At 45.2% G+C, this 19,900-nt stretch overlaps 1 protein-coding gene across 2 annotated transcripts in view; it reads right to left on the reverse strand.

The window, feature by feature from the left end:
- Adam19 (ADAM metallopeptidase domain 19) overlaps positions 1–16,701 on the reverse strand; it is an 84,545-nt gene extending 67,844 nt beyond the window's left edge. The window contains exons 1-3 of one of the 2 annotated variants that reach the window (XM_078051656.1): positions 16,419–16,701; positions 12,212–12,297; positions 7,516–7,586 (exon numbers count right to left, since the gene is read on the reverse strand). In XM_078051656.1, the coding sequence (XP_077907782.1) occupies positions 7,516–7,586; positions 12,212–12,297; positions 16,419–16,515 (254 nt within the window). In that variant the 5' untranslated portion in view covers positions 16,516–16,701. The remainder of the gene's footprint in view (positions 1–7,515; positions 7,587–12,211; positions 12,298–16,418) is intronic. The other variant, XM_078051662.1, reaches the window with a different exon arrangement.
- Positions 16,702–19,900: the final 3,199 nt, after the last annotated feature.

Consider the following 19,900-nt stretch of genomic DNA (forward strand, 5'->3'; position numbering starts at 1 on the left):
ACCTTGTTTGACTCCTGGCTTTGTCTGATTTAATTAAACTCCTCATGCTTAAGTTTCCTTATTTATAAAGTGTAGATAATAATAATAATTCCTCTTTCAAAGGGTGCCATGAGAATTAAATAGGACATTGTGTCCAGAGGCTTTGCACAGGGGCCAGCTCTCAGTAAATGCTTACCAAAGAGCAAGTATATTATTATGAATCAGATAAAGAAGTAAAACATAGAAGGCAAGTGACTTGCTAAAGACCACCTAGCCAGGAGGCATCAGAGCCTAAAATTAAATATGGGTCTCCCGTGCCTAACTTGTAGCCTATTCCACTCCACAGTCAGTCTCTTCCTGAGGCAGAGACTTTTTCTATTTTACCACTTCTGCAGTGTCCTTTAAACAGAGAGTGTAGAAAGAGCTCTTAAAACCCATCTGGGACAAAAGCCCCATCTGACAGATCAGAAAGTGAGGCTAAGGAGGGCCTGACTGGCATGTGGACCGATTCCAAAATTGTCTGCCTCTGAGCTCAGTGCTGTGTTCCACTGAACCAGGATGCCCCAATCTCAAGTCAGTTCCCCTAAACACAGCTAGGCACCAAAGTTTGCAAAGCACTTGTTTCCATGTGTATAAATATTCATGTAACAAACCATGTCATATATATATTCATTAGAGTAGAGTACTGCCTTCACAACCTCCAGCTGGGTCTAAAAACCAAGAAGTAGAATTAAATATGCACCATAATTGAATTTCTGCTTCCCCTGCCCCAACCACATCAACAGTCTCCGTGTGTGCTTCTGCCTTGTGTTTTTGTACAGCTGTGTCTATGAGTATCCATGTCTGTGTTTTCAATGCACATTAGTTTGGGGCTAATGTGCTCATGGCCTTCAGAGTCAACACACCTGTGTTATTTCCATCTGGGATGCTTCCTGACACTTGCTGGGGCAACAGTATAGCAGCACCTCTTCAGACCACCACTACCCCTACTGAGACTTGAGTTTCAACAATGGGCCCTAAGAAGGTATATTGTGTTTCCCATGACTTAAAAATAATGCTGTCTTAGTTCATTCAGGCTGCTACTACAGAATGCTATAAACCAGGTGGCTTATAAGCCATGGTTATTTTTCTCACAGTTCCAGGGCCTGAGAAGTCCAAGGTCAAGGCCTTGGCCAATTTGATGTCTGATCAGAGCTCACTTTGTGTTTCACACATGGTACTTCTAGCTGTCTTTTCCTATGGTAAAAGGGTGAGCCATCTCCCTGGGGTCTCTTTTTCAAGGACTCTAAATCCTATAAGGACACTTGGGCCTCCTACATGAACTACTCACTTTGTAAAGGCACCACATCCTAATAGTATCACACTGGGGGTTAAGATTTCAACAGATGGATTTTCAAGCAATGTGATCACTTAGTCTATTGCAACTAGAAACCCTGTGGATGCAGAGATGTGCTTGAGAACTTGGCTTGGACAGTTACCTCAGACTGTCTAACAATCCATTTGTTCTGAAACTCTGGGGGCTTCGTACAAGATGGGAATTATAAATGAAACCAATCTCAATCTCCAAAGCCACAGGTGGAAACTTCACCTCCAAGAGGACCACTAGGTCTCTCTAGGGCAAAGTACCTAGCATTGCACTTAGAATTTAAATTCACTCATGCATTCACTGCCTTTAAAGCGGCAAGGTTAATTCCACTCCTGATACTCCCCTCAGCAAAAAAAAAAAAAAAAAAAAGTTAGAAGGAAATTTTAGACTTCCACAGGCAACTCCCATCAAATTCTGGTGTCCCCACCCATCCATCCAAGTGTTTCCTCGGCACTGGTCGCCTTGGCTCATACAATCTTGGCTGGAGGGAAAGGGGAGCCCAGCTGTGAGTAGAGTTTGGAAAAACATTTTGAATACTTTGGATCTGCCAAATACTTGGTTAATTTCTTAAGCCATGTGTGTTTGAAGTGGAATGTAATCCATACATCTGTGAGTCATTTAAGTGCAAGTCGGTGAAGCATTGGGACTCCATCTAAGCCCTTCTAAGCTTCTCTTTGATTCAGAAAACTGAATTTTGCCAACAACAAATGAAGCTCCTGAGAAGAAAGGGGTGAAATAGAGCTGCCCTTTATCCTAGATGTTAGTCTCCTGACCCAAGAGGAAGCTGGGAACCTAAGCAGGAGCACCATGCCTGGGTGGTGTTCAGGGTTCTGCTCCATGTCAGCCCCATATTTCTACAGAACCCCTTGGAAGAAAAGTGCAGGGATAAGAAGTGGTAACTAATCCATCCTGTCTATTATTGAGAAACTTTCCATCTGCTTATCCTCCCCTTCTCGCTTTCTCTAGCATTTATACAATCCAAATAGAGTTGAGGCAAAAAGAAGAAAACAGAGAACTAGATCGCCCAGGTAACAGTGAAGGACTGTCAATTTTCCAGGCTGTAGCTTGATTTCCAGCATAAGAAAAGCAATCTCCTTTCCCATTGTGTCTCTGAGATATGAAGAAAGATTAAATCAGAAGTCACGGTGGGTATCAAAACCCATAAACCTCTGACTGCTCAAATTCTACCTTGACAATGACTGTTCCCTGCGGGGTTCAGCAAAGAAAAAAAAAAAAACACAAAGGAAAACAAATATCCATTCATATCAGCTGGACTTTTGTAAACAGGACCTCTCTTTAGCTAACTGGACTGGATGAGACCAAAGGACGCCTCTTCCTTCCTTAAGCCAACACCGAAGTATCCTCTTTGGACCCAAAGGCAGGCAGTACACCGAAGAGAAGAGGGTCCTAGAGTGTGCTTAAGAGACTAACAGAGATACATGGCCACAGGTCCTCTGGCAAAGTCCCCACCCTTTGAACTGTCATTAGCCTTCAAAAGTGACCTTGTCATAGAGAGCTCCTGCCATGCACAGTGTACCCAGCGAGCATCCTGGAAGCGGGGTAACAGTTCAGCATGCCCTCCCCTTGGGAAAAAGCCAAGAAACGAGTGGAGAAGGCCAGGGCCCATGCCTCCCCGGAGATGTCCGTCTCCCAGGATGCCAACGCTAAGGAAGGAAGACTCCATGCGTTTCAGCAAACAAGACTTTGTCTGATAGGGTCCCTGGGCTGATAGAGCAGTCTTCAGAACATGGGAAATGGCACGGAGAAAAAAATATTATGGATTTCTGCCTCAAAACTGTGGGCTGTGGAAATAGCAGCCTATCATTTCTGCCCTGTAATTTCCCTCCTGGCCCAAAGAGTCCTGAGCTAGTAGTTCATCCCCAACCTCAAAGTCCTGTGGCTTTCGGGTGCGATTTCCCTTCAACCCACTGCCCGCTATCACCAGGGAGGTCACCACAACTAGAACAAACTTCCTGAGGCAGAGACTTTTTCTATTTTTGCACTTCCACAGTGTCCTTTAAATAGGTAGTGTAGAAAGAGCTCTTAAAACCCAGCTGGGACAAAAGCCCCATCTGACAGATCAGAAAGTGAGGCTAAGGAGGGCCTGAGTGGCATGTGGACCAAATTGTCTGCCTCTGAGCTCAGTGCTGTGTCCACTGAACCAGGATGCCCCAATCTCAAGTCAGTTCCCCTAAACACAGCTAGGCACCAAGGTTTGCAAAGCACATGTTTCCATGTGTATAAATATTCATGCAATAAACCATGTCATATATATTCATTAGAGTAGAGTACTGCCTTCACAACCTCCAGCTGGGTCTAAAAAACCAAGTAGTAGAATTCAACATGCACCATAATTGAATTTCTGCTTCCCCTGCCCCACCCACATCCACAGTCTCCATGTGTGCTTCTGCCTTGTGTTTTTGTGTAACTGTGTCTACGAGTATCCATGTCTGTGTTTTCAATGCATTCCAGGGTAGCCCACTAGTTAACAGTGAGTTCTTATGGGTGGGAAATTTTCTTCCTTTTATTCATGTAGCATGGCTACATGGTTTACATGAGTATGCATGAATTTTGCAATTTAGAAATAAGGAGTGAGAAATCACAGCTGCCATTTTCCATGAATTTTGCAATTTAGAAATAAGGAGTGAGAAATAACAGCTGCCATGTACTTATAAGCGAGGCACACGACGTGGGGCCCTTCATCTGCATCACCTAATTTCATCCTCCCCATGGCTCTAGGACTGGACTATGCTTATACTCCAGGAGTGGGAACTGAGGCTTTGAAAGAGGACACGCAGTTGTGACATGGCAGAGCCAGGATCTGAATGGAGCACTGTCCACCATGAAGCCACACACACATTTTCCCTAAGAGTTCCTTCCTTCTCGCCTGCACTCAGTAGACAAGGAGTGCCTCTCTCTCAGGAATGTCAGCCACTTGTCCCCAGTTGCTTCAAAGCAGAAAACAGGCTGCAGCTGCCTGGCCATGGGAGCTCTGCAGGTCTGCTCTGCCTGCCGCGTCCCCCTCTCCTGGCCCATCCTGCTCCTCCATCCTCACCATTCTTGGCAATGATCTCTCCACGTGTGAATTCCATTAAAGGCTCTCTCACTGCTATTTTGGGCCATGCATTAGCACATAGGCTTTGATTTGATGGGAGAAAGCCAGACACCTCGGGATGATGAAAAAGACACTTGTCCTCTCCCTTACCCCAGAGACCCAGAAACCCCTGCCCATTGCTCTTGAGATGCCTGAAAATCCAGTATATGGAGAAATACTATATGGATCCTGGGGGGGAGGGGGATAGAAAGCTTCATAATCTACAGGGCCTCTCCCTGAATCGTCCCTCCCACTGTCCACATGCCTTGGACCCAGGGGTCCTCCAGGTCTCTGTTCAAATATCAGTTCAACAAGGACTTCCCTGACCACCAATCATAAGCAATACCCGCCCCTATTCACAGCACCTGTCCTTATAGACTCTCCAGGGAGCCTGTCCAGTCACCAGCTTGCTCACTGTCTTCCCCAGTTAGGGTGTAAGCACCTTAAAGACAGAACGGTTGTATCCACAGCTTTACCCAGAGAGCCTGTGCTGGGACCTGAAACTTACAGAGGCAGAGTAATGAAAAGAATGAATGAACGGGTGGAGGAGGGTGCAAACCAGAGCCTGACAAATCACTCACAGGGCCTCGTTGCCCCCCAGATGTCACCGTCTTAGAGAAACTTTAACATGCCAGCTTGAAAAATTAGAAAAGCCTCTCCCCCGTTCCAAAGCTGTTTTGAATCCAGACTCACACGCTCCATGAATGAGAGGGCTTTGGGAAATAAACACACGAGGAAGTCGTGTGGTGCTGTTGGAGTTCCGCTCACTAACACATGTTCAAAAACAAAAATCCCCATTTGGATGAAAATAGCAGGAAGCCGTCCCCCAGGGACACCTGGTGAGGTCATGCTGCTTGGCTCTGCTGCTTCCATTTTTGTCAACTCTCCTGCTTCTGCCAAATTAAGGAGGCCGGGAACCAACCCCATCCAGCCCCAGGCGCTCAATGAGACACAGCTGGGCAGCAGGCAAGAGAACCTCACCTGCAGCCTCCTGGAACCTCACTGTGGGCAACATAAATCACGGCATCGGTAGGTGGACTACTCTCCTCCTGCCCTCTAGGCCCTTCCTGAGGCCACCTCATCCCATCCTCACAATCACCCTGTGAGACTGGCTTTACTACCCTCGTTTTGTAGATCAGGACACAGAAGTTCCAAAGAATTTGCCAGGCGTGCATTGCACGCCTGTAATCCCGGAGACTCTGGAGGCTGAGGCAGGAGAACTGCAAATTGAAAGCCAGCCCCAACAATTTATCTCTAAGTCCTAAGCAATTTAGAGAGACCCTACCTTAAAATGAAAAATAAAAAGGCTGGAGATGTGGCTCAAAAAAAAAAAAAAAAAAAAAGAGAGAGAGAGAAAAGAAAGAAAGGAATCTGAAGGCTGTATCAGTTTGCCCCAGGTCACATTCTGTGAATCTAGAAGGAAGCCAAGAATACAAATAGGCTACCCAAGTCTTATCTCTCTTGTTTTCTTGCTGTGTGACCTTACACAAGTGCCTATCCCTGAGTCTGAGTCACAGTTTCAATTGCTGCATATAGACTACTGTTTTCAATGTTTTCTAAGGTGTCTTCCTGTTCTAACTTCCTATTATCTTGCAAAAAAATTCAAAACGGGAGGGAAGAACAAGGTCTCAAGTCCTGAGGTCTCTGCTTGGTTGATCCAACTCTTAAGTCTTTGCCCATAACACCAACACCAGAGGAAGCCTAAAGGCTGTACGGGGGGCAGAACAGGCCATATTAAACTCAGGTGACATTTAGACCCAGAACCAAAGGACTGAAGGACTAAAGCAGGCCCCTGAGAGCTCTTCAGAACAATCCCTGTAAGGGTCTTTTTCCTATAGGACCCCGGGAGACAACCGAAGAGAAGCCCTGGGCAGGGAGGTCCTGCGCCCTCTGGGGATGCAGCCAGCCAGATAGGTTCCAGGAAAATGGGAGAAAAGAAACATTCCACTAAGCCAGTAAAAGCCTAGTTACACTCTGGAGGAGAGTCGCAAAAGTAATGGCAATGCCCAGCCCTCTGTCTTCCCAAAGACCACCACATCCCAGGGCAGAGGAGAGATGTGAAGGAAGCCTCCTTATCACCCCAACTGCTAAGCTGTACTCGCACCACACTTGGGACACCACTCATCCTCCTCTGCAAGTGTCCAGAGAGGCCAAATTTGGAATAAATCATATTGTCCCTTTGCACCCAAGCCAAGCACCATTCCCATCCTCTGGGACATGCAAGGCCCTTCTCCATCCCTTTCTTGGCAGTGATGTATTTGATTACTCATCAGCTTCCAGTGGGGGTTGGAGGCTGCCAAGAGGAGACGGGCAGCTCTCCAAGGCATGCATCCTTATCTTCAATGTCCACGTGGTGGGTGAAAGTGGGACTGTTGGTGAGGAGAGTACAGAGGCCTTCAGAACCCCTCAGGCAAGTAAGGAGAGCCGCTCAGTGGCCAGGCAGACCGTGACTAGCCAAGGAAGTTCTGGGTTATGTCTACTCACCCCTCAATGATAAAATCAGGACACAACTACGCCTGGCGGCAAAGCAATGTGGAAACGGTTCTGAGCCAGGCACTACCCAAGGTGGATGAGGTTAGGGACCTGGAGGAGCTAGGGCCTAGTGAGGCCAGGAGACTGCAGACAGTGCCCTTATTGGCCAAATTTCAGATGTAAATGACCCAGGATAGATGGACCAGAGGCGCCCAGCGGCGGCATACTCTGCCTGGCCTCTCTCTGCTGATTGCCTTCGCTTCCTGCCAAGTGCTAGGCCTGAGCTAGTAAGGCAGCTGCCTCCTACTCATGTCCTCCATTAACCTCACATATACACCAACCAGGGCCTGCAAAGAGCTCCAAGAGGCACCGGAAATATAGCCTAAGAAAGTTCAGGCAAGATGTTAGGAGTCCAGTGATTTCATCTTTCACAGCAAGTCAAGAGACTATGCAAAAGCCCTGTCTTGGCAAGATGCTTCCCTACAGGGACAAGGATTGATAGCTTGGTGTCACTCCACTAAATGCTTCCTTCCCTGTGACACCTGTGTCCTTATTGACAGAGAAGTTAATTGTTTCATTTCAGACAAAGAAGGAGTCCACTTACTCATTCTTCTCCAGGTCCAGGATCAGTTCTCGCCCCTCGGCCATTACCCTGAGCTCAGCTTTGAGTGGATGCTAAAAGGAACAACAACAACAACAAAATGTTAGTTCCTAAAAGCAGGGACCCTGGCTCCCAGGGACAGCACAGGGTCAGCACAGTGCTCACACAGGGATCCACAGGAAGCGAGCAGGAAAAGGTCAATTGCATCTCCAGCCCAAACACGAACTGACTTCAGTCCCAGAATGACCCAAATCCTTCCCCCATCCGCTTTCTCCTGAGAAGCAAAGGAAAGAATCTACAAGCCAAGACGCTGTGGAGGTGCATGCGTGTGGCCTGGCCAAAGGAAACACAGGAAAGCAAAAGATCCTCAACAGTAAATTTCCTGGGGAGTCAGCCTTGGAGTCAAGTCCTGGCTCTGACACCTGCACCTGTGCAAAACTGGATGTGTCACCAACCCTCCCTACAACAGATCATTTGAGATTCACAAAGGGCCCATGCACACGAAAATCTGCTCAAAATCATGGGTGAATCATACCCCCCACTCACGCTCTAAAATATATGCCATACCTGACATGAAGTCAAAGTGACAAAGATTATCTTAAAACACAAATCCTAATGCAGTAAAATAGGCATTTTGTACCCTAGGACAGGGAATTCAAATTGACACCTACCCTCTGGAAAATAATTTGACTATATGGACCAAGAGTTTTAAAAATGGTTAAACCATTTGATTCAGTAATATAAGACCATCTGAAGAAGACAAACGGAAGCACTGGCAAAGGTTTGTCCACAAAGATGCTTAGTATGTACAATAATAAATAATGAAATATAACCGAAATGTCCCAAAGTAGAATGTTCAAATAAACAATGACTCATTCATAGGATAGAACACTAGAAAGTCATTGAAAACAGGGATTTTTAAGTAATTTTTAAATTACTAAGAAAGTTTACACAATAATCATTAGGCAAAAGGCTTCAAATTTAACACTGTATATTTTATTCAAATACATTTTTGTAAGATGGGTATGTAAAGTGTGCATGCCTGTAATCCCAGCAACTTAGAAGGCTGAGGCAGGAGGATCACAAGCTAGAGGCCAGCCCCAGGCACTTTGGTGAGAACCTTAGCAACCTATCAAGAGCCTGTCTCAAAATAAAAAGGCTGGGGATGTGGCTCAGTGGCAAAGCACCCCTGGGTTCAACTGCCAATACCAAAAATAAATAAATATGTTTTATAAAAAAGGAGGGGTCATGAAAATAGAAGGAAGGCCAGTGGATTAGAGGAAGGGGACCAAGAGAAAGGATGAGGGAGGGAAAAGGGAGGTAGTGGCAAATGAAATTGGCCAAGTTTTGTGCATGTTCAAATATGTCACAATGTGTCCTACTTTTATATATAATTACAATGCCCCAATTAAAAATTAGTTAAAAACAAAATAAGCAAAAAAATACTTAGGGATATATATATACTTTTATAAAGAGAAAAGGTAGAGAGAAATAACCTAAAGATGACCATAGTTACTCTAAGCAGTGGGATCATGAGTTAACTTTATTTTCTTTTGTACTTCTTTCCATATATTTATAATTGCTTATATCATTTAAGAATAGAAAATTTCAAATAAATTTGAAAGTTAAATCATAATAAACCTACATCATAATAAACCTTGAAGTGCTTCAACATTTCAAGTCAAGGCTACTGAACTTTCCTTGAAGAAATAATCTTTTAAAAAGTTTTAAAAAACATTCATGTGTTTATAATAGTAAATATTCTTTGGGATTTATTTATTTATTTATACAGGGGTGCTTTACCACTGAGCTCCATCCCCAGCTCTTTTACATTTTTATTTTGAGACAGGGTCTCACTAAGTTGCTGAGGCTGGCCTACAATTTGTGATTCCCCCTGCCTCAACCTCCTGAGTTGCTGAGAGTGACACCAGGTGTCACATGTTAGAGTTTTCTAACTTGGAACCAAGGAACTGATAAATTCTTAAAGTCCCTTCAATCCACAAACGTCCTTATGGAGCTTCTACCCCTTTTAACGGTGACTCTAACTTAGTTCTGGCATCTCTGAGAAAGTGGGTCACCTGTTCTGTTACCTCTGGTTAGACACCTGCAGTTTTCTAGCACATTCTTTCTTCCTTGTAGCAAAGCCTACTCCCCCCATTAGGGTCCAGCATCCCTGATGAACTCTGAATGTTCCAATACCGACTCTTGGGCAACCTACCTGTTGCCTAATTAATCCTATTACCTCATTTTGAGAAGGGACATTGCAAACCCTGGGGCAGGAAGCTGGGGGATATGTTTGCCCAATCACTTTCACTAAAAGATTCACCTCTCCATTTCTTCCACCTTGATTCAGCTTTGCCAGCACCTATTCTGGTACCAAGGTCCTTTGCCACTTTTACTCCAGGGAACTCCAGAGCAAGTGCCCTGCCCAATCACACTGAGCACCAGGGACGCAGCCCCACGTGAGCATTTGAGAAAGAGCACACAGCGACAGAGCTGTGGCAATTATCCGAGAGGTAGACAACCACGTGAGGCCCACGTAAAAAAAAGTCTGTTGGCACACTCACAGCACTATCGCCTCTCCCCCAAAGAGACGCGAGCTGCCCCATGAGTACTAAAACTTATTTTTATATGGGGAATCCAAAAACAATTCTCTCTGCTCTGGAAGGTGCCTAGACACTGATACTTAAAATAAGATGTTCCTTGTTTCCAGGGGACATTTGAAACAAAAACAATGAAACTACATTTTGAGGATCTATGAAGCTTCCCTGTCCAGCCCTCCTGACCAGCTCTGTGCTGGGGAGGGGAAGCATCGGCTCTCCCAGGAACCCTAGGGAACTGACCATCTGTCAAAATTGCCCAAGGGAAGGGTCAAAAGTCCTTTGTGTTTAGGGTTAGACTAAATAGATCTTCAGCTCTATAAGTTATTGGAAACCTGACCTATATGTTTATATGCACCTTAAAATCCTGCAGAGCATTTAGTGTCTCAGAGTCTAACTGATGTTTAGCAAATGAATGAAATACATAATAGAATAAGAGACCTGAATGAAATCCAGCTTTGATTTCCTCTCTCTCTCCCTCCCTCTCTCTCTCTCTCTCTCTCTCCCTCTCTCCCTCCATCCCTCCTTCTCTCTGACATTCATTCAACAAATATTTATGGAGCTGGGCACTGTGCTCACTGTTCCCTCAGAACACAATAGCCCACGTTCTGGGCAGACAATGGTTGGGAACAAAGACAGGATTTGGTCCTCTGCTTTGTTCCTCAGCCCTTCCTGAGGATGCCTGGCATCTCACATCTGGAAGGAACAAAGAAGCCTCTATAAAAAGTATCAGATCCATTCCTCAGGCAATAATGGTGGGTTGAAATATCCAAGATCTGAATTCTTAAAAATAATCTGCTCTAGGATGGCCATTCATTAATTTGTCTAGATTTGTTCCTGAAATTATTTTCAGCCTTTCCTACTTTTTGACAAAATGATTTGCTGCTTTTAGGCCAAAATGTCCTTGCTTTTATCTGCCCTAAGTTTTTTATTGTGAGTTCCCCCTAATAAACCCAAGTGGAGCATTTGGGGACATGTGTGTACCACTCTCACTATAACTTAGAGAATTCTAGGCATTTCTCTTCTCCACTCAGTTTCCAGACTCAAAAGCCACAATGTCTGAAGTCTTTCCTGATGCATCTCTCTCCTGCTATCATCTTGCTTCTAAGTGCTGATAAATCACACACCGTTTGAACCCAGGGCTCCTAGAAGCCAGTCCCTGTCTCCAGTTTTCTTCCTGCTTATTCCCTCTAAGATGCATTTTATAAATGAGGAAGCTCAAGTTCTTTAGAAGATCACATAGCAGGCTACTGCCACATAACAAGAACATCTTCCTTTCTGCTCTTCATGACTCACTTTCAGCAGTGAACCCCAGAACCAGAAACAATGTCCTAGACACACAGGTCCCAATATTTTCAGTTTTATTCCCAATCACCTTGATAAAGCATCCACATTTTGCTGGTGTTCTGGCCCAAGGAGACTGTAGGATTTTAACATACATTTCTCGGGCCTAGGTCCAGCCCTGCTTCTTATTAAAAATAGTTTAGATCCAGGATAGTAGCAAAAACCTGTAATCTCAGCTACTCAGGAGGCTGAACCAGGAGGATCACAGATTTGAGGCTGACCTGGGCAATTTACCAAGGCCCTTTCTCAAAATCACTTTTTTTTTTAAAGGGCTGCAAATATAGCTCAGTGATAGAGCACTAGTCTAGCATGTGTGAGACGCTGGTTCAATCACCAGCACCCACACACAAAAAAAGGAAGATTAGGAGTTTAGATTAGCCCTTTTCTATCCAAGCCCATAATCCTGTTAACAAAACAAAGCACCTATTATGCAAAGCAAAAATTAAAATGACAATATTTAATATAGTCCAATCAAAAGTGATTTCCATGACACTATTACATTTGCACTTTTTTTGTGTCAGCATTAGTGTGAATTTTCATTTTTCTCAACTAATAGCATTTGGAATTTTCTAGAAGTTTGTCATACAATGAAGGAAAGTCCCATTGAAGATATCCAAAACCAACCCAGAGAGGATCAAGTGAGAAAAGCAGTACCAGTGGTAATGACTGGGCCTCCAAGAGCGCTTAGTAAGTGGCCCCAAGCCTCACAGAGTTGTCAACTCCTGCCCCTGAAGATCAGAGCTTTAGACTCTTACCTTTTCTTTTATGGGACTTTCTGAAGTCTTCCACTGAGGTATTATGAGTTCATGCTGTAGCTGGGGGCTGCCTTCCTCACTTCCTCCTGCCAATACAAGATGCAGAACCATGGGAAGTCGACCCTCCGACCCTCCGTACCTTAGCCAAGCCATACATGTACTTTCTGTGACAACTACTGCCACCTGGAGAGAACTCTGCAGGGGGTCTTCAGAAGACCAGCTGGTTGCAGGTTCTTGATACTCCTCCGGGGCTGTGGACTCTTCCAGGTGTGGACTCTTCCAGGTGTTGGTTATAAAGTGGTGAACAGGACAAACAAGGTCTTTGTACTCACCAAATCTACCTTACAGAGGTGAGAGACAGAAAAGGAACAAACACTGTGGTGCTAAGTGCCCTGAAGAAAATAAAATAAGGACATGGCACCTGGTGCATATTTGAGACTGAGGGGGAAGTGTCCCCAGGAGAGCAATCCCCCCAGCTAGTGCAATGCCTGGGCAGAAATGGACTTGGCCTAAGGAATGAGAAGGTAGAGGTAGCTAGAGAGTGAAAGGAAGTCAGTAAGAGAGGGGTCAGCAAGACAGCTGCGGGTCTGATAAATGTAAAGCCATGGAAAGTGCCTGGATCTTATTATAAATAGACGTCGAAGGCAATGGATGTTTTAAACACAGTGCAATCTGATCTGTATTAGGTTTTAAAAGATCACTCTGTCTGCTGAGTGGGAGAATGGGAGTGGGGGGATGGAGAAGCATGGAGGGGCTGGGAGTAGAATCAGGAAGGAGGCTGGAGACTAGCAGGAGCCCTGGTGAGGGATGACAGTGGCTCAGACTTGAATGACATCAGTGGAGAGGAATGAAGTGGTGGGATTCTGGGTATAAGCTAGAGGTTAAACTCAAGGGTATTGTTCCCACTGAGCTTTGGTTTTCTCGTTGAGGATAATGATACCCACCTGCCCATCTCACAATGTTTGTGGGGGAAAGTCAATGTGAAATTCCTTTCCCACTGGAGAGAAATCACATGTAACTTGAGCTTCCTAATGGCAAGTTTGCATATGTATTTTACTTCCTACTCAACAAATCATTCTCACGCCAACTCTGAGAAGTAGACAGCAGTATTTCTAGACTGCAAGAAGGGGAATTGAAATTACAGGGTAGAGATATTCAAGGGGGAGAGCAGATATTAAACACAGGTTCCAGATTATCTTAATGAAATGAGAATTTCCTAAGACCTAAGCAAATTAGTCTCAAGATGAAGCTAAACCCAAAGGGCTTCTGGGGATGGGGATAAAGTCTCCAAAACTATTCATTCTAAACCAACCCTATCAATTACATAGAATGTAATGAGTGATATAAAAGATGGCTGTAGTTCCATTAGAGTTGTAGGATGGATTATGATTGATTATTATCTTTCCTTTCAGATTACTGAGATGATATACTTGCAATCAAAATATATCATAATGGTGAAATGAGATGAATATCATTACCCTAGGTACATGTATGAAGACACGAATGGTATGACTCTACATTGTGTACAATCAGAGAAATGAAAAAATTGTGCTCCATTTGTGTATTATGAACTGAAATGCATTCTGCTGTCATGTATAAGAAATTAGAATAAAAAAATTTTTAAAATCGTAAAAAATAATTTATTCAAAATAGCATTAGCTTTCTAACACAAGTAAAAAATCAGAAGCCATACATTACCAAATATTTTTTGAGTTCTTGACTATGTGCTGGGTACTATGCTAGGTGCTTAATACTCATGGGGGGGGGGGGAAGACAGGCACAATCCCTATCCTAAGTCTAGATTATTTAAACAAAAAGGAATTATATGATATTTAATGGAATATTTAAAAGCACTAAATGATATTTATCACATCTTTTTTCTAACAATCAAAAAGTTGGTACAAACTTGGAAACAAGGCAAGGAGAAAGCAGAACTCTCTCTAGTGTCAGATTGGAGCCCTCCCATGGATTACTGACTTATCTAAAAGAATGTACCTTTGACTTTTTATTCACTATTGACTAAAAGCCTATACTCTATAAAGATACATATGAACTACAGTTTTCTCTTGGGAAGATACAAATGATTTTGCCATAGTAGAGAGATGACCAAGAATTACGTTTATTTTATGCTTGGGGCATCCACCACTTCTGTATCTGTCTTAGCCACAAGATTTCAACACTCTTACTCCAATACCTTTATGACCCTGTTACTGTAATTCTCCTTTCCACCAACTCTACCCTCCTATTCACTACCTTATTAAATGAAATGAGTACATCTGTGCCACATTTATATGAGTCTAGTTTCTAACTTTTTGAAAATTATATTTCTGCAATCTCTTGATGGAATTTGTAGTCATAAAAAGTACGTTTTTTTTTTTTTTCAGCATGATGGAGCTTGCCTGTAATCCCAGCAAATGTAGAAGCTGAGGCAGGAAGATGGCAAGTTTGAGGCCAGCCTCGGCAAGTTCGAAAGACCCTCAGCATCTTAGTGAGACCCTGTGTCAAAATTTAAATAAAAATGAAAAGGTGTAGAAATGTAGTTCTGTGGTAAAGCATGGGTTTAATCCCCAGTACCAAAAAAGTAAAGAAAAAAACAGTTGTAGTTTTGGAGAACGTAATGATTTGGGAAATGCTTGTAATGTGAAGTGAAAACTGCAAGACACAAAACTTTATGGTATGATTCCAATGTTATCAATATATATTTTTAGGCACACAAGAAGACCATAGGGGAAAACAAAAATATTAATAGCAATTGTGAATTGGGGATTGCATGTCATTTCATTTCTTTTCCACTTTTTATTACTTCCCAGGTTATTGTACAGCTAAGGTCTGTGAGGACTCAGACTCAGAGCACTGGCTTTCCTCTCCTTTCTGCCTGCTTTTCTCTTGCAAGAAGCACAGACTCATGCCTCCTACTGGACTTCAAAATCAGAGACGAATAGAACCTAGTTCCCTCTTTCTCAAGAAGACCTTAACCAGGGAGAAATTATGGAATTTCTCATTTCTTGGACTTACCATGAAACCCCAGGGCCATGATTTCCCTTTTGGCACAAGAGCTTTAAAAGGCGGTTCCATCCGCCCGCCCGTGGACGCTCGGGAGGACCTTGGGATCTCGCACTGCAAGCTCCGCAGGGTCCCGGCCAGCACAGCCTCCTCGCTCTACCTCGGCTGAGAATGCAGCCTGTCCAGGCCCCACCCGGCCCGCTCTCTCTTGATTTAAAAACGCTGACAGTTGGTCCTGCAAGCGTCGGTCTGGAGTCTGCCCAGCCAGTCTGCGGCGGCGGCAGAGTGAGGGCTAAGGTTTCTGGGGTCATAAAGAGAACACGGTCACCGCCCCCGGGGGAGCGCCTCTGAGATCGACCCAGAGAAAGAGTGATGTCTGGGAAACTAGTTGTGAGAACAGTAGAGTTCACCGAACCTCAAAGCTTTACGCATTGAGTCCAACCCCTTTACTTTACAGAAGGGGAAACTGAGGCCGGGTGAGATCGGATAGGATGGAAAGAGAGCCCTGGTTTCCAGCCAGCACAACCTCAATCTGTGGCGGAGCTTTGAGCAAGTCCTTCCCTCTTGTGGGCCTCAGTTTCTCATCTGTGTAAGGGGTACGCTGGACTTGACCTTTATTCAGTAGGGTGGTGGGGTGGTTCAATGGTTATCGCCAGTTCCAGGGTCTGCACATCACAACAGGCGAGACACCCAGCGAGACACCTTACCAGCAAGTCCCGGGGGCATTTTATTTTCTCCCACCCGCGTGCGCCTGGCACAGTGCATGGTGCCAGGGGGCTGCTCTCCAGGCCGCATGGGCAGACGGTTGGGATGCTGGAGCACGGCCAGGGCACTGGACACTAGAGACAGGCGGAGCGAGGATGAGGGACCATAAGAAAAGAGGAGAGATCAGGAGAGCAGCGGAAAGAGAAGCCAAAAGCAGAAAAACAGAGGAAGGAGAAAGAGAGGGGAAGGCAAGCCAGCGAGAGGACCGGCTGTTTTCTGCTAGCGCCAGGTCTCCCCGATCTCCACTACCTCCCGGGGGGCACCAAGTGGAAACAAAGCCTGGAATCCTAGGCTTGGGGCGGCCGAGGCGCAGGCCCCGGGGAGTTGCAAGGAGGGAGCAGAAATCGCGGTCCCGACGCTCCGGGGACCGGGGAGACTCCCAGGTCCCTGCGCCACGCAGCCCACCCTCCTCCATCACCCCCAACGCCCCGCCACTTACTTCTCGTCCATCCCAGCTCCCGAGCCGCCCGCGGCCGGAGCAGCTGCAGAGCCAGAGCCAGCAAGCAGAGCCGGGCGGCGCCCGCGCCCCCGGGCATGGTGACGGCGGCCCCTCGCTCTCCGTGCTCACACGCCCTCTGCCATGCCTGCCCCCCGCCCAGCGGCAGTGGCTGCGCGTCTGGAACCGACCGCTCGCCTAAAAGCCTCCGCTCCCGGCTCCCAGCCCTCGGCGGAGACGCTCCGCCCCCAGCCCCGCGGGGCTCGGCCAGGGGGATGGAAGAGGGGAGGCGCGGCCAGGAGGGGGCTTTGGGACTGGGCAGGGGAGGAGCCGACGAAACCCCTAGGGAGCCAGGCTTACTCAGGTGAAAGGGACTTCCGCTAGGGTCACCCGAGCCCACGGAGGAGATGGATTCACGGTGGATGCTGCCTGGGGAGAGTGTGGGGGGGGGGTGGCTTGGGTTTGTTAAGAGTAAAACTAGACCCTTCGTTGCATCGCGGTCGGTTGACTCAGTCCTGCACTGTGCTAGTTGCTGTGGGTGACAGAGGCAGCGCTGTGCGCCGACCCCCCACACCAGGCCGCCAGTCTTGAAGGCAGGCTCCTAAAGAGTTAACCCAACCACTAGGCACGGAGAACTAAGTGCTATATGGAGTTGTTTTCTTAGCAGGACACAAATCAAGGAGCCAGCCATTTCTTCTGGCTGGGGGGAGGGGGTTAAAGATCAGGAATCCCAAGGGGAAGACATCTGAGCTCCAGAGGAGGAGAAATGGAACACTAGGCGGAAGCACCAGACTGGACGAACTGCTGGGGCCAGAAAGCCCCAGGACCTTGGAGGGGCAGGGGGCAGAATTCCCCATGGTGAGGGTAAAGGGTTTGGGATGAAATAGAAGATGAGAACCAAAATAGCGACCATCACTTACTGACTACTTATCTCTAGAATGAGAAAATCATAGCTAGAAGTATCAGACCCTACCCTCTGCACCTTATGTGTACTAATTTAACATAATAAAGGCCTGTTATTTTTTCTTTCCATATGTTTATTGTAATTGTACACAATGATGGGATTTGTTGTTACATATTCATACATGCACACAATATAACAATATAGTTTGGCCAGCATCACTCCCCAGCACTTCCCCCCTCCCTCTCCTCCTCCCATTCCCTCCTTGCCTCTACTGACCTGCCTTTGATTTTTCATTAGATTCCCTACCCAGCCCCCACTTCTTTTCCCTTTTTCTCTTTAGCTTCCACTTATGAGAGAAAACATGTGACCCTTAACCTTCTGAGTTTGGTTTATTTTCCTTAACATAATGGTCTCAAGTTCCATCCATTTTCCTGCATATGACATAATTTGACTTTTCTTTTTTTTTCTTTATGGTTGAATAAGACTCCATTGTGTGTATATAACACATTTTCTTTATCCATTCATCTGCTAATGCTTTCATAGTGAGGTTATTGTGAATTGTGCTGCTACAAACATGGGTATGCATGCATCACTGTGGTATAGTGACTTTAATTCTTTAGGATGAATACCAAGGAGGGGTATAGCTGTTCAAATGGTGGTTCCATGTAAAGGTTTGTTATTGGCCTTTATATGTACTAGGGATATTGCATACTTTCTCTCTTAATTAATTCACTAATCCTATAGAGTAGGATTAATGAATTAATTAAGAGTATTATCCCTGTTTAGAAATGAGAAAATCAAACCTGAGAGGCTAACTAAGTCAGGGTCTGGATTCAAACCCAGATCTTTACAACTTCAGGATCCAAAGTAACCCACCTTATTTTGCCATGGAGAAACTGATAACCAGAGAAAAGTGATTTGTCTAAGATCCTTTAGCAAAGCTCAATTCTAAAAATGAGGCCCCAGACATCCTATGAATCTGTTCCTTCCACTGAGCCTCATTGATCAAGCCCAGATTTATACAGTTGAACAAAATGTTATGTGTTAGGAAGACCAAAGAACTCCTGATAGGTGTGTCAAAGCCTGCCTATGGTTCCCCAGGAGGAAAATAAAACATGTCGTTCTGGTCACTGGTGTGGATAAGACTGTATAAGTCTCATCCAGCTGTCATAATAAAATACCACAGACAGTGGCTTAAACAGCAGAAATTATTATCTCACAGTTCTGGAGGCTTGAAGTCTCAAGTTCCAAGTGTAGTCAGAGCTGGTTTCTGGTGAGGCTTCTCTTCCTGCCTTGTAGATGGCTGACTTCTCACTGTGTCCTCACATGGACTCTCTATATGTGCAGAGAAAGCACAGTTTGGTGTCTCTTCCTCTTCTTTTAAGGACACCAGTGCTAGCCTAGCAGGACCTCACTCTTCTGAACTTATGTAACCTTATAGACCTTATCTCCAAATAAAGTCACATTTAGGGGTTAGGGTCTTGCTAAGTTGCCTCGGCTGGCCTCAAATTTGCAAAACACCTGCCTAGTACACCACCACTCCTGGCAAAAGTCCACTGTTTCTTAAAGTTCTTCAATCTCTTTGGCTGGATGGTCTGCCCTCAGGTCCACTGGCACAACAGTGTCATCCACACAGTCCTAAGCAGTGGACTCCCTCCCATAGCACTTTGCCACAGCCCTGCCCCTGAAGTACTGGACCCAAAGAAGAGAGGGTCCAACTTATAGAACAGCCTTGCTCTTTGGGCCCATGGAGGGAGTGGCAGCACAGTTGATCTCTGAAATGCCTTAAGGGTCATTCTTCCTTTTTCTTTTTTGGGGGTGTGGGGGTACTGGGGATTAAACCCAGGACACTTCACCTCTGAGCTATATCTCCAACCCGTTTTTATTTTTTATTTTGGTATAGGATATCACTAAGTTGCTGAGGCTGGCCTTGAACTTGCAATCCTCCTACCTCAGCCTTTCTGAGTCACTGGGATTATTGGCAGGTGCCATTCTTGAAGGATAAAGCAAGATCAAAGCCTAAAAGATCTCTTGCTCTGTCCTGTAGAATTCCAGAATTCCGAGAGCTTTCCTTTATTTCATCCTGATTCTGTTCCCTTTGATCCAAACTGGTAGTGTCTTTGCTTGTACAATCCTATCCCAACGCCTGACTTCTGCTAAAAATGGAGTTAATCTTACAGAACAATTTTTCAGCCACAATCTTGATGTTCACTCCACAATGTGCTTTCTCATCTTTTACAATATGAATGGGCTGAAATTTTCAAGTTCTGGTTCTTCTGGGCTTGGCAATTCCTTCACTGTATATCCCCTCTCCCACATTTTGCACAAGCATCCAGGAGAAACCAGGCTACACCTTCAACTCTTTGTTTAGGAATCTCTGCAACTAAATACGTGTCTAAATTTGTCACTCACAATTTCTACTTTGCACAAAACACTAGAACACAATTCAGTCAAGTCCTTTGCCACTTTATAACAAGGGTCACCTTTCCTCTATTTTTTTTTTAATTTTAGTTGTTGATAGACCTTTATTTTATTTATTTATATGCAGTGATGAGAATCGAACCCAGTGCCTCACACATGA

This window comes from Ictidomys tridecemlineatus, chromosome 1 (genome assembly GCF_052094955.1).
Source record: "Ictidomys tridecemlineatus isolate mIctTri1 chromosome 1, mIctTri1.hap1, whole genome shotgun sequence".
Lineage (NCBI taxonomy): Eukaryota > Metazoa > Chordata > Mammalia > Rodentia > Sciuridae > Ictidomys > Ictidomys tridecemlineatus.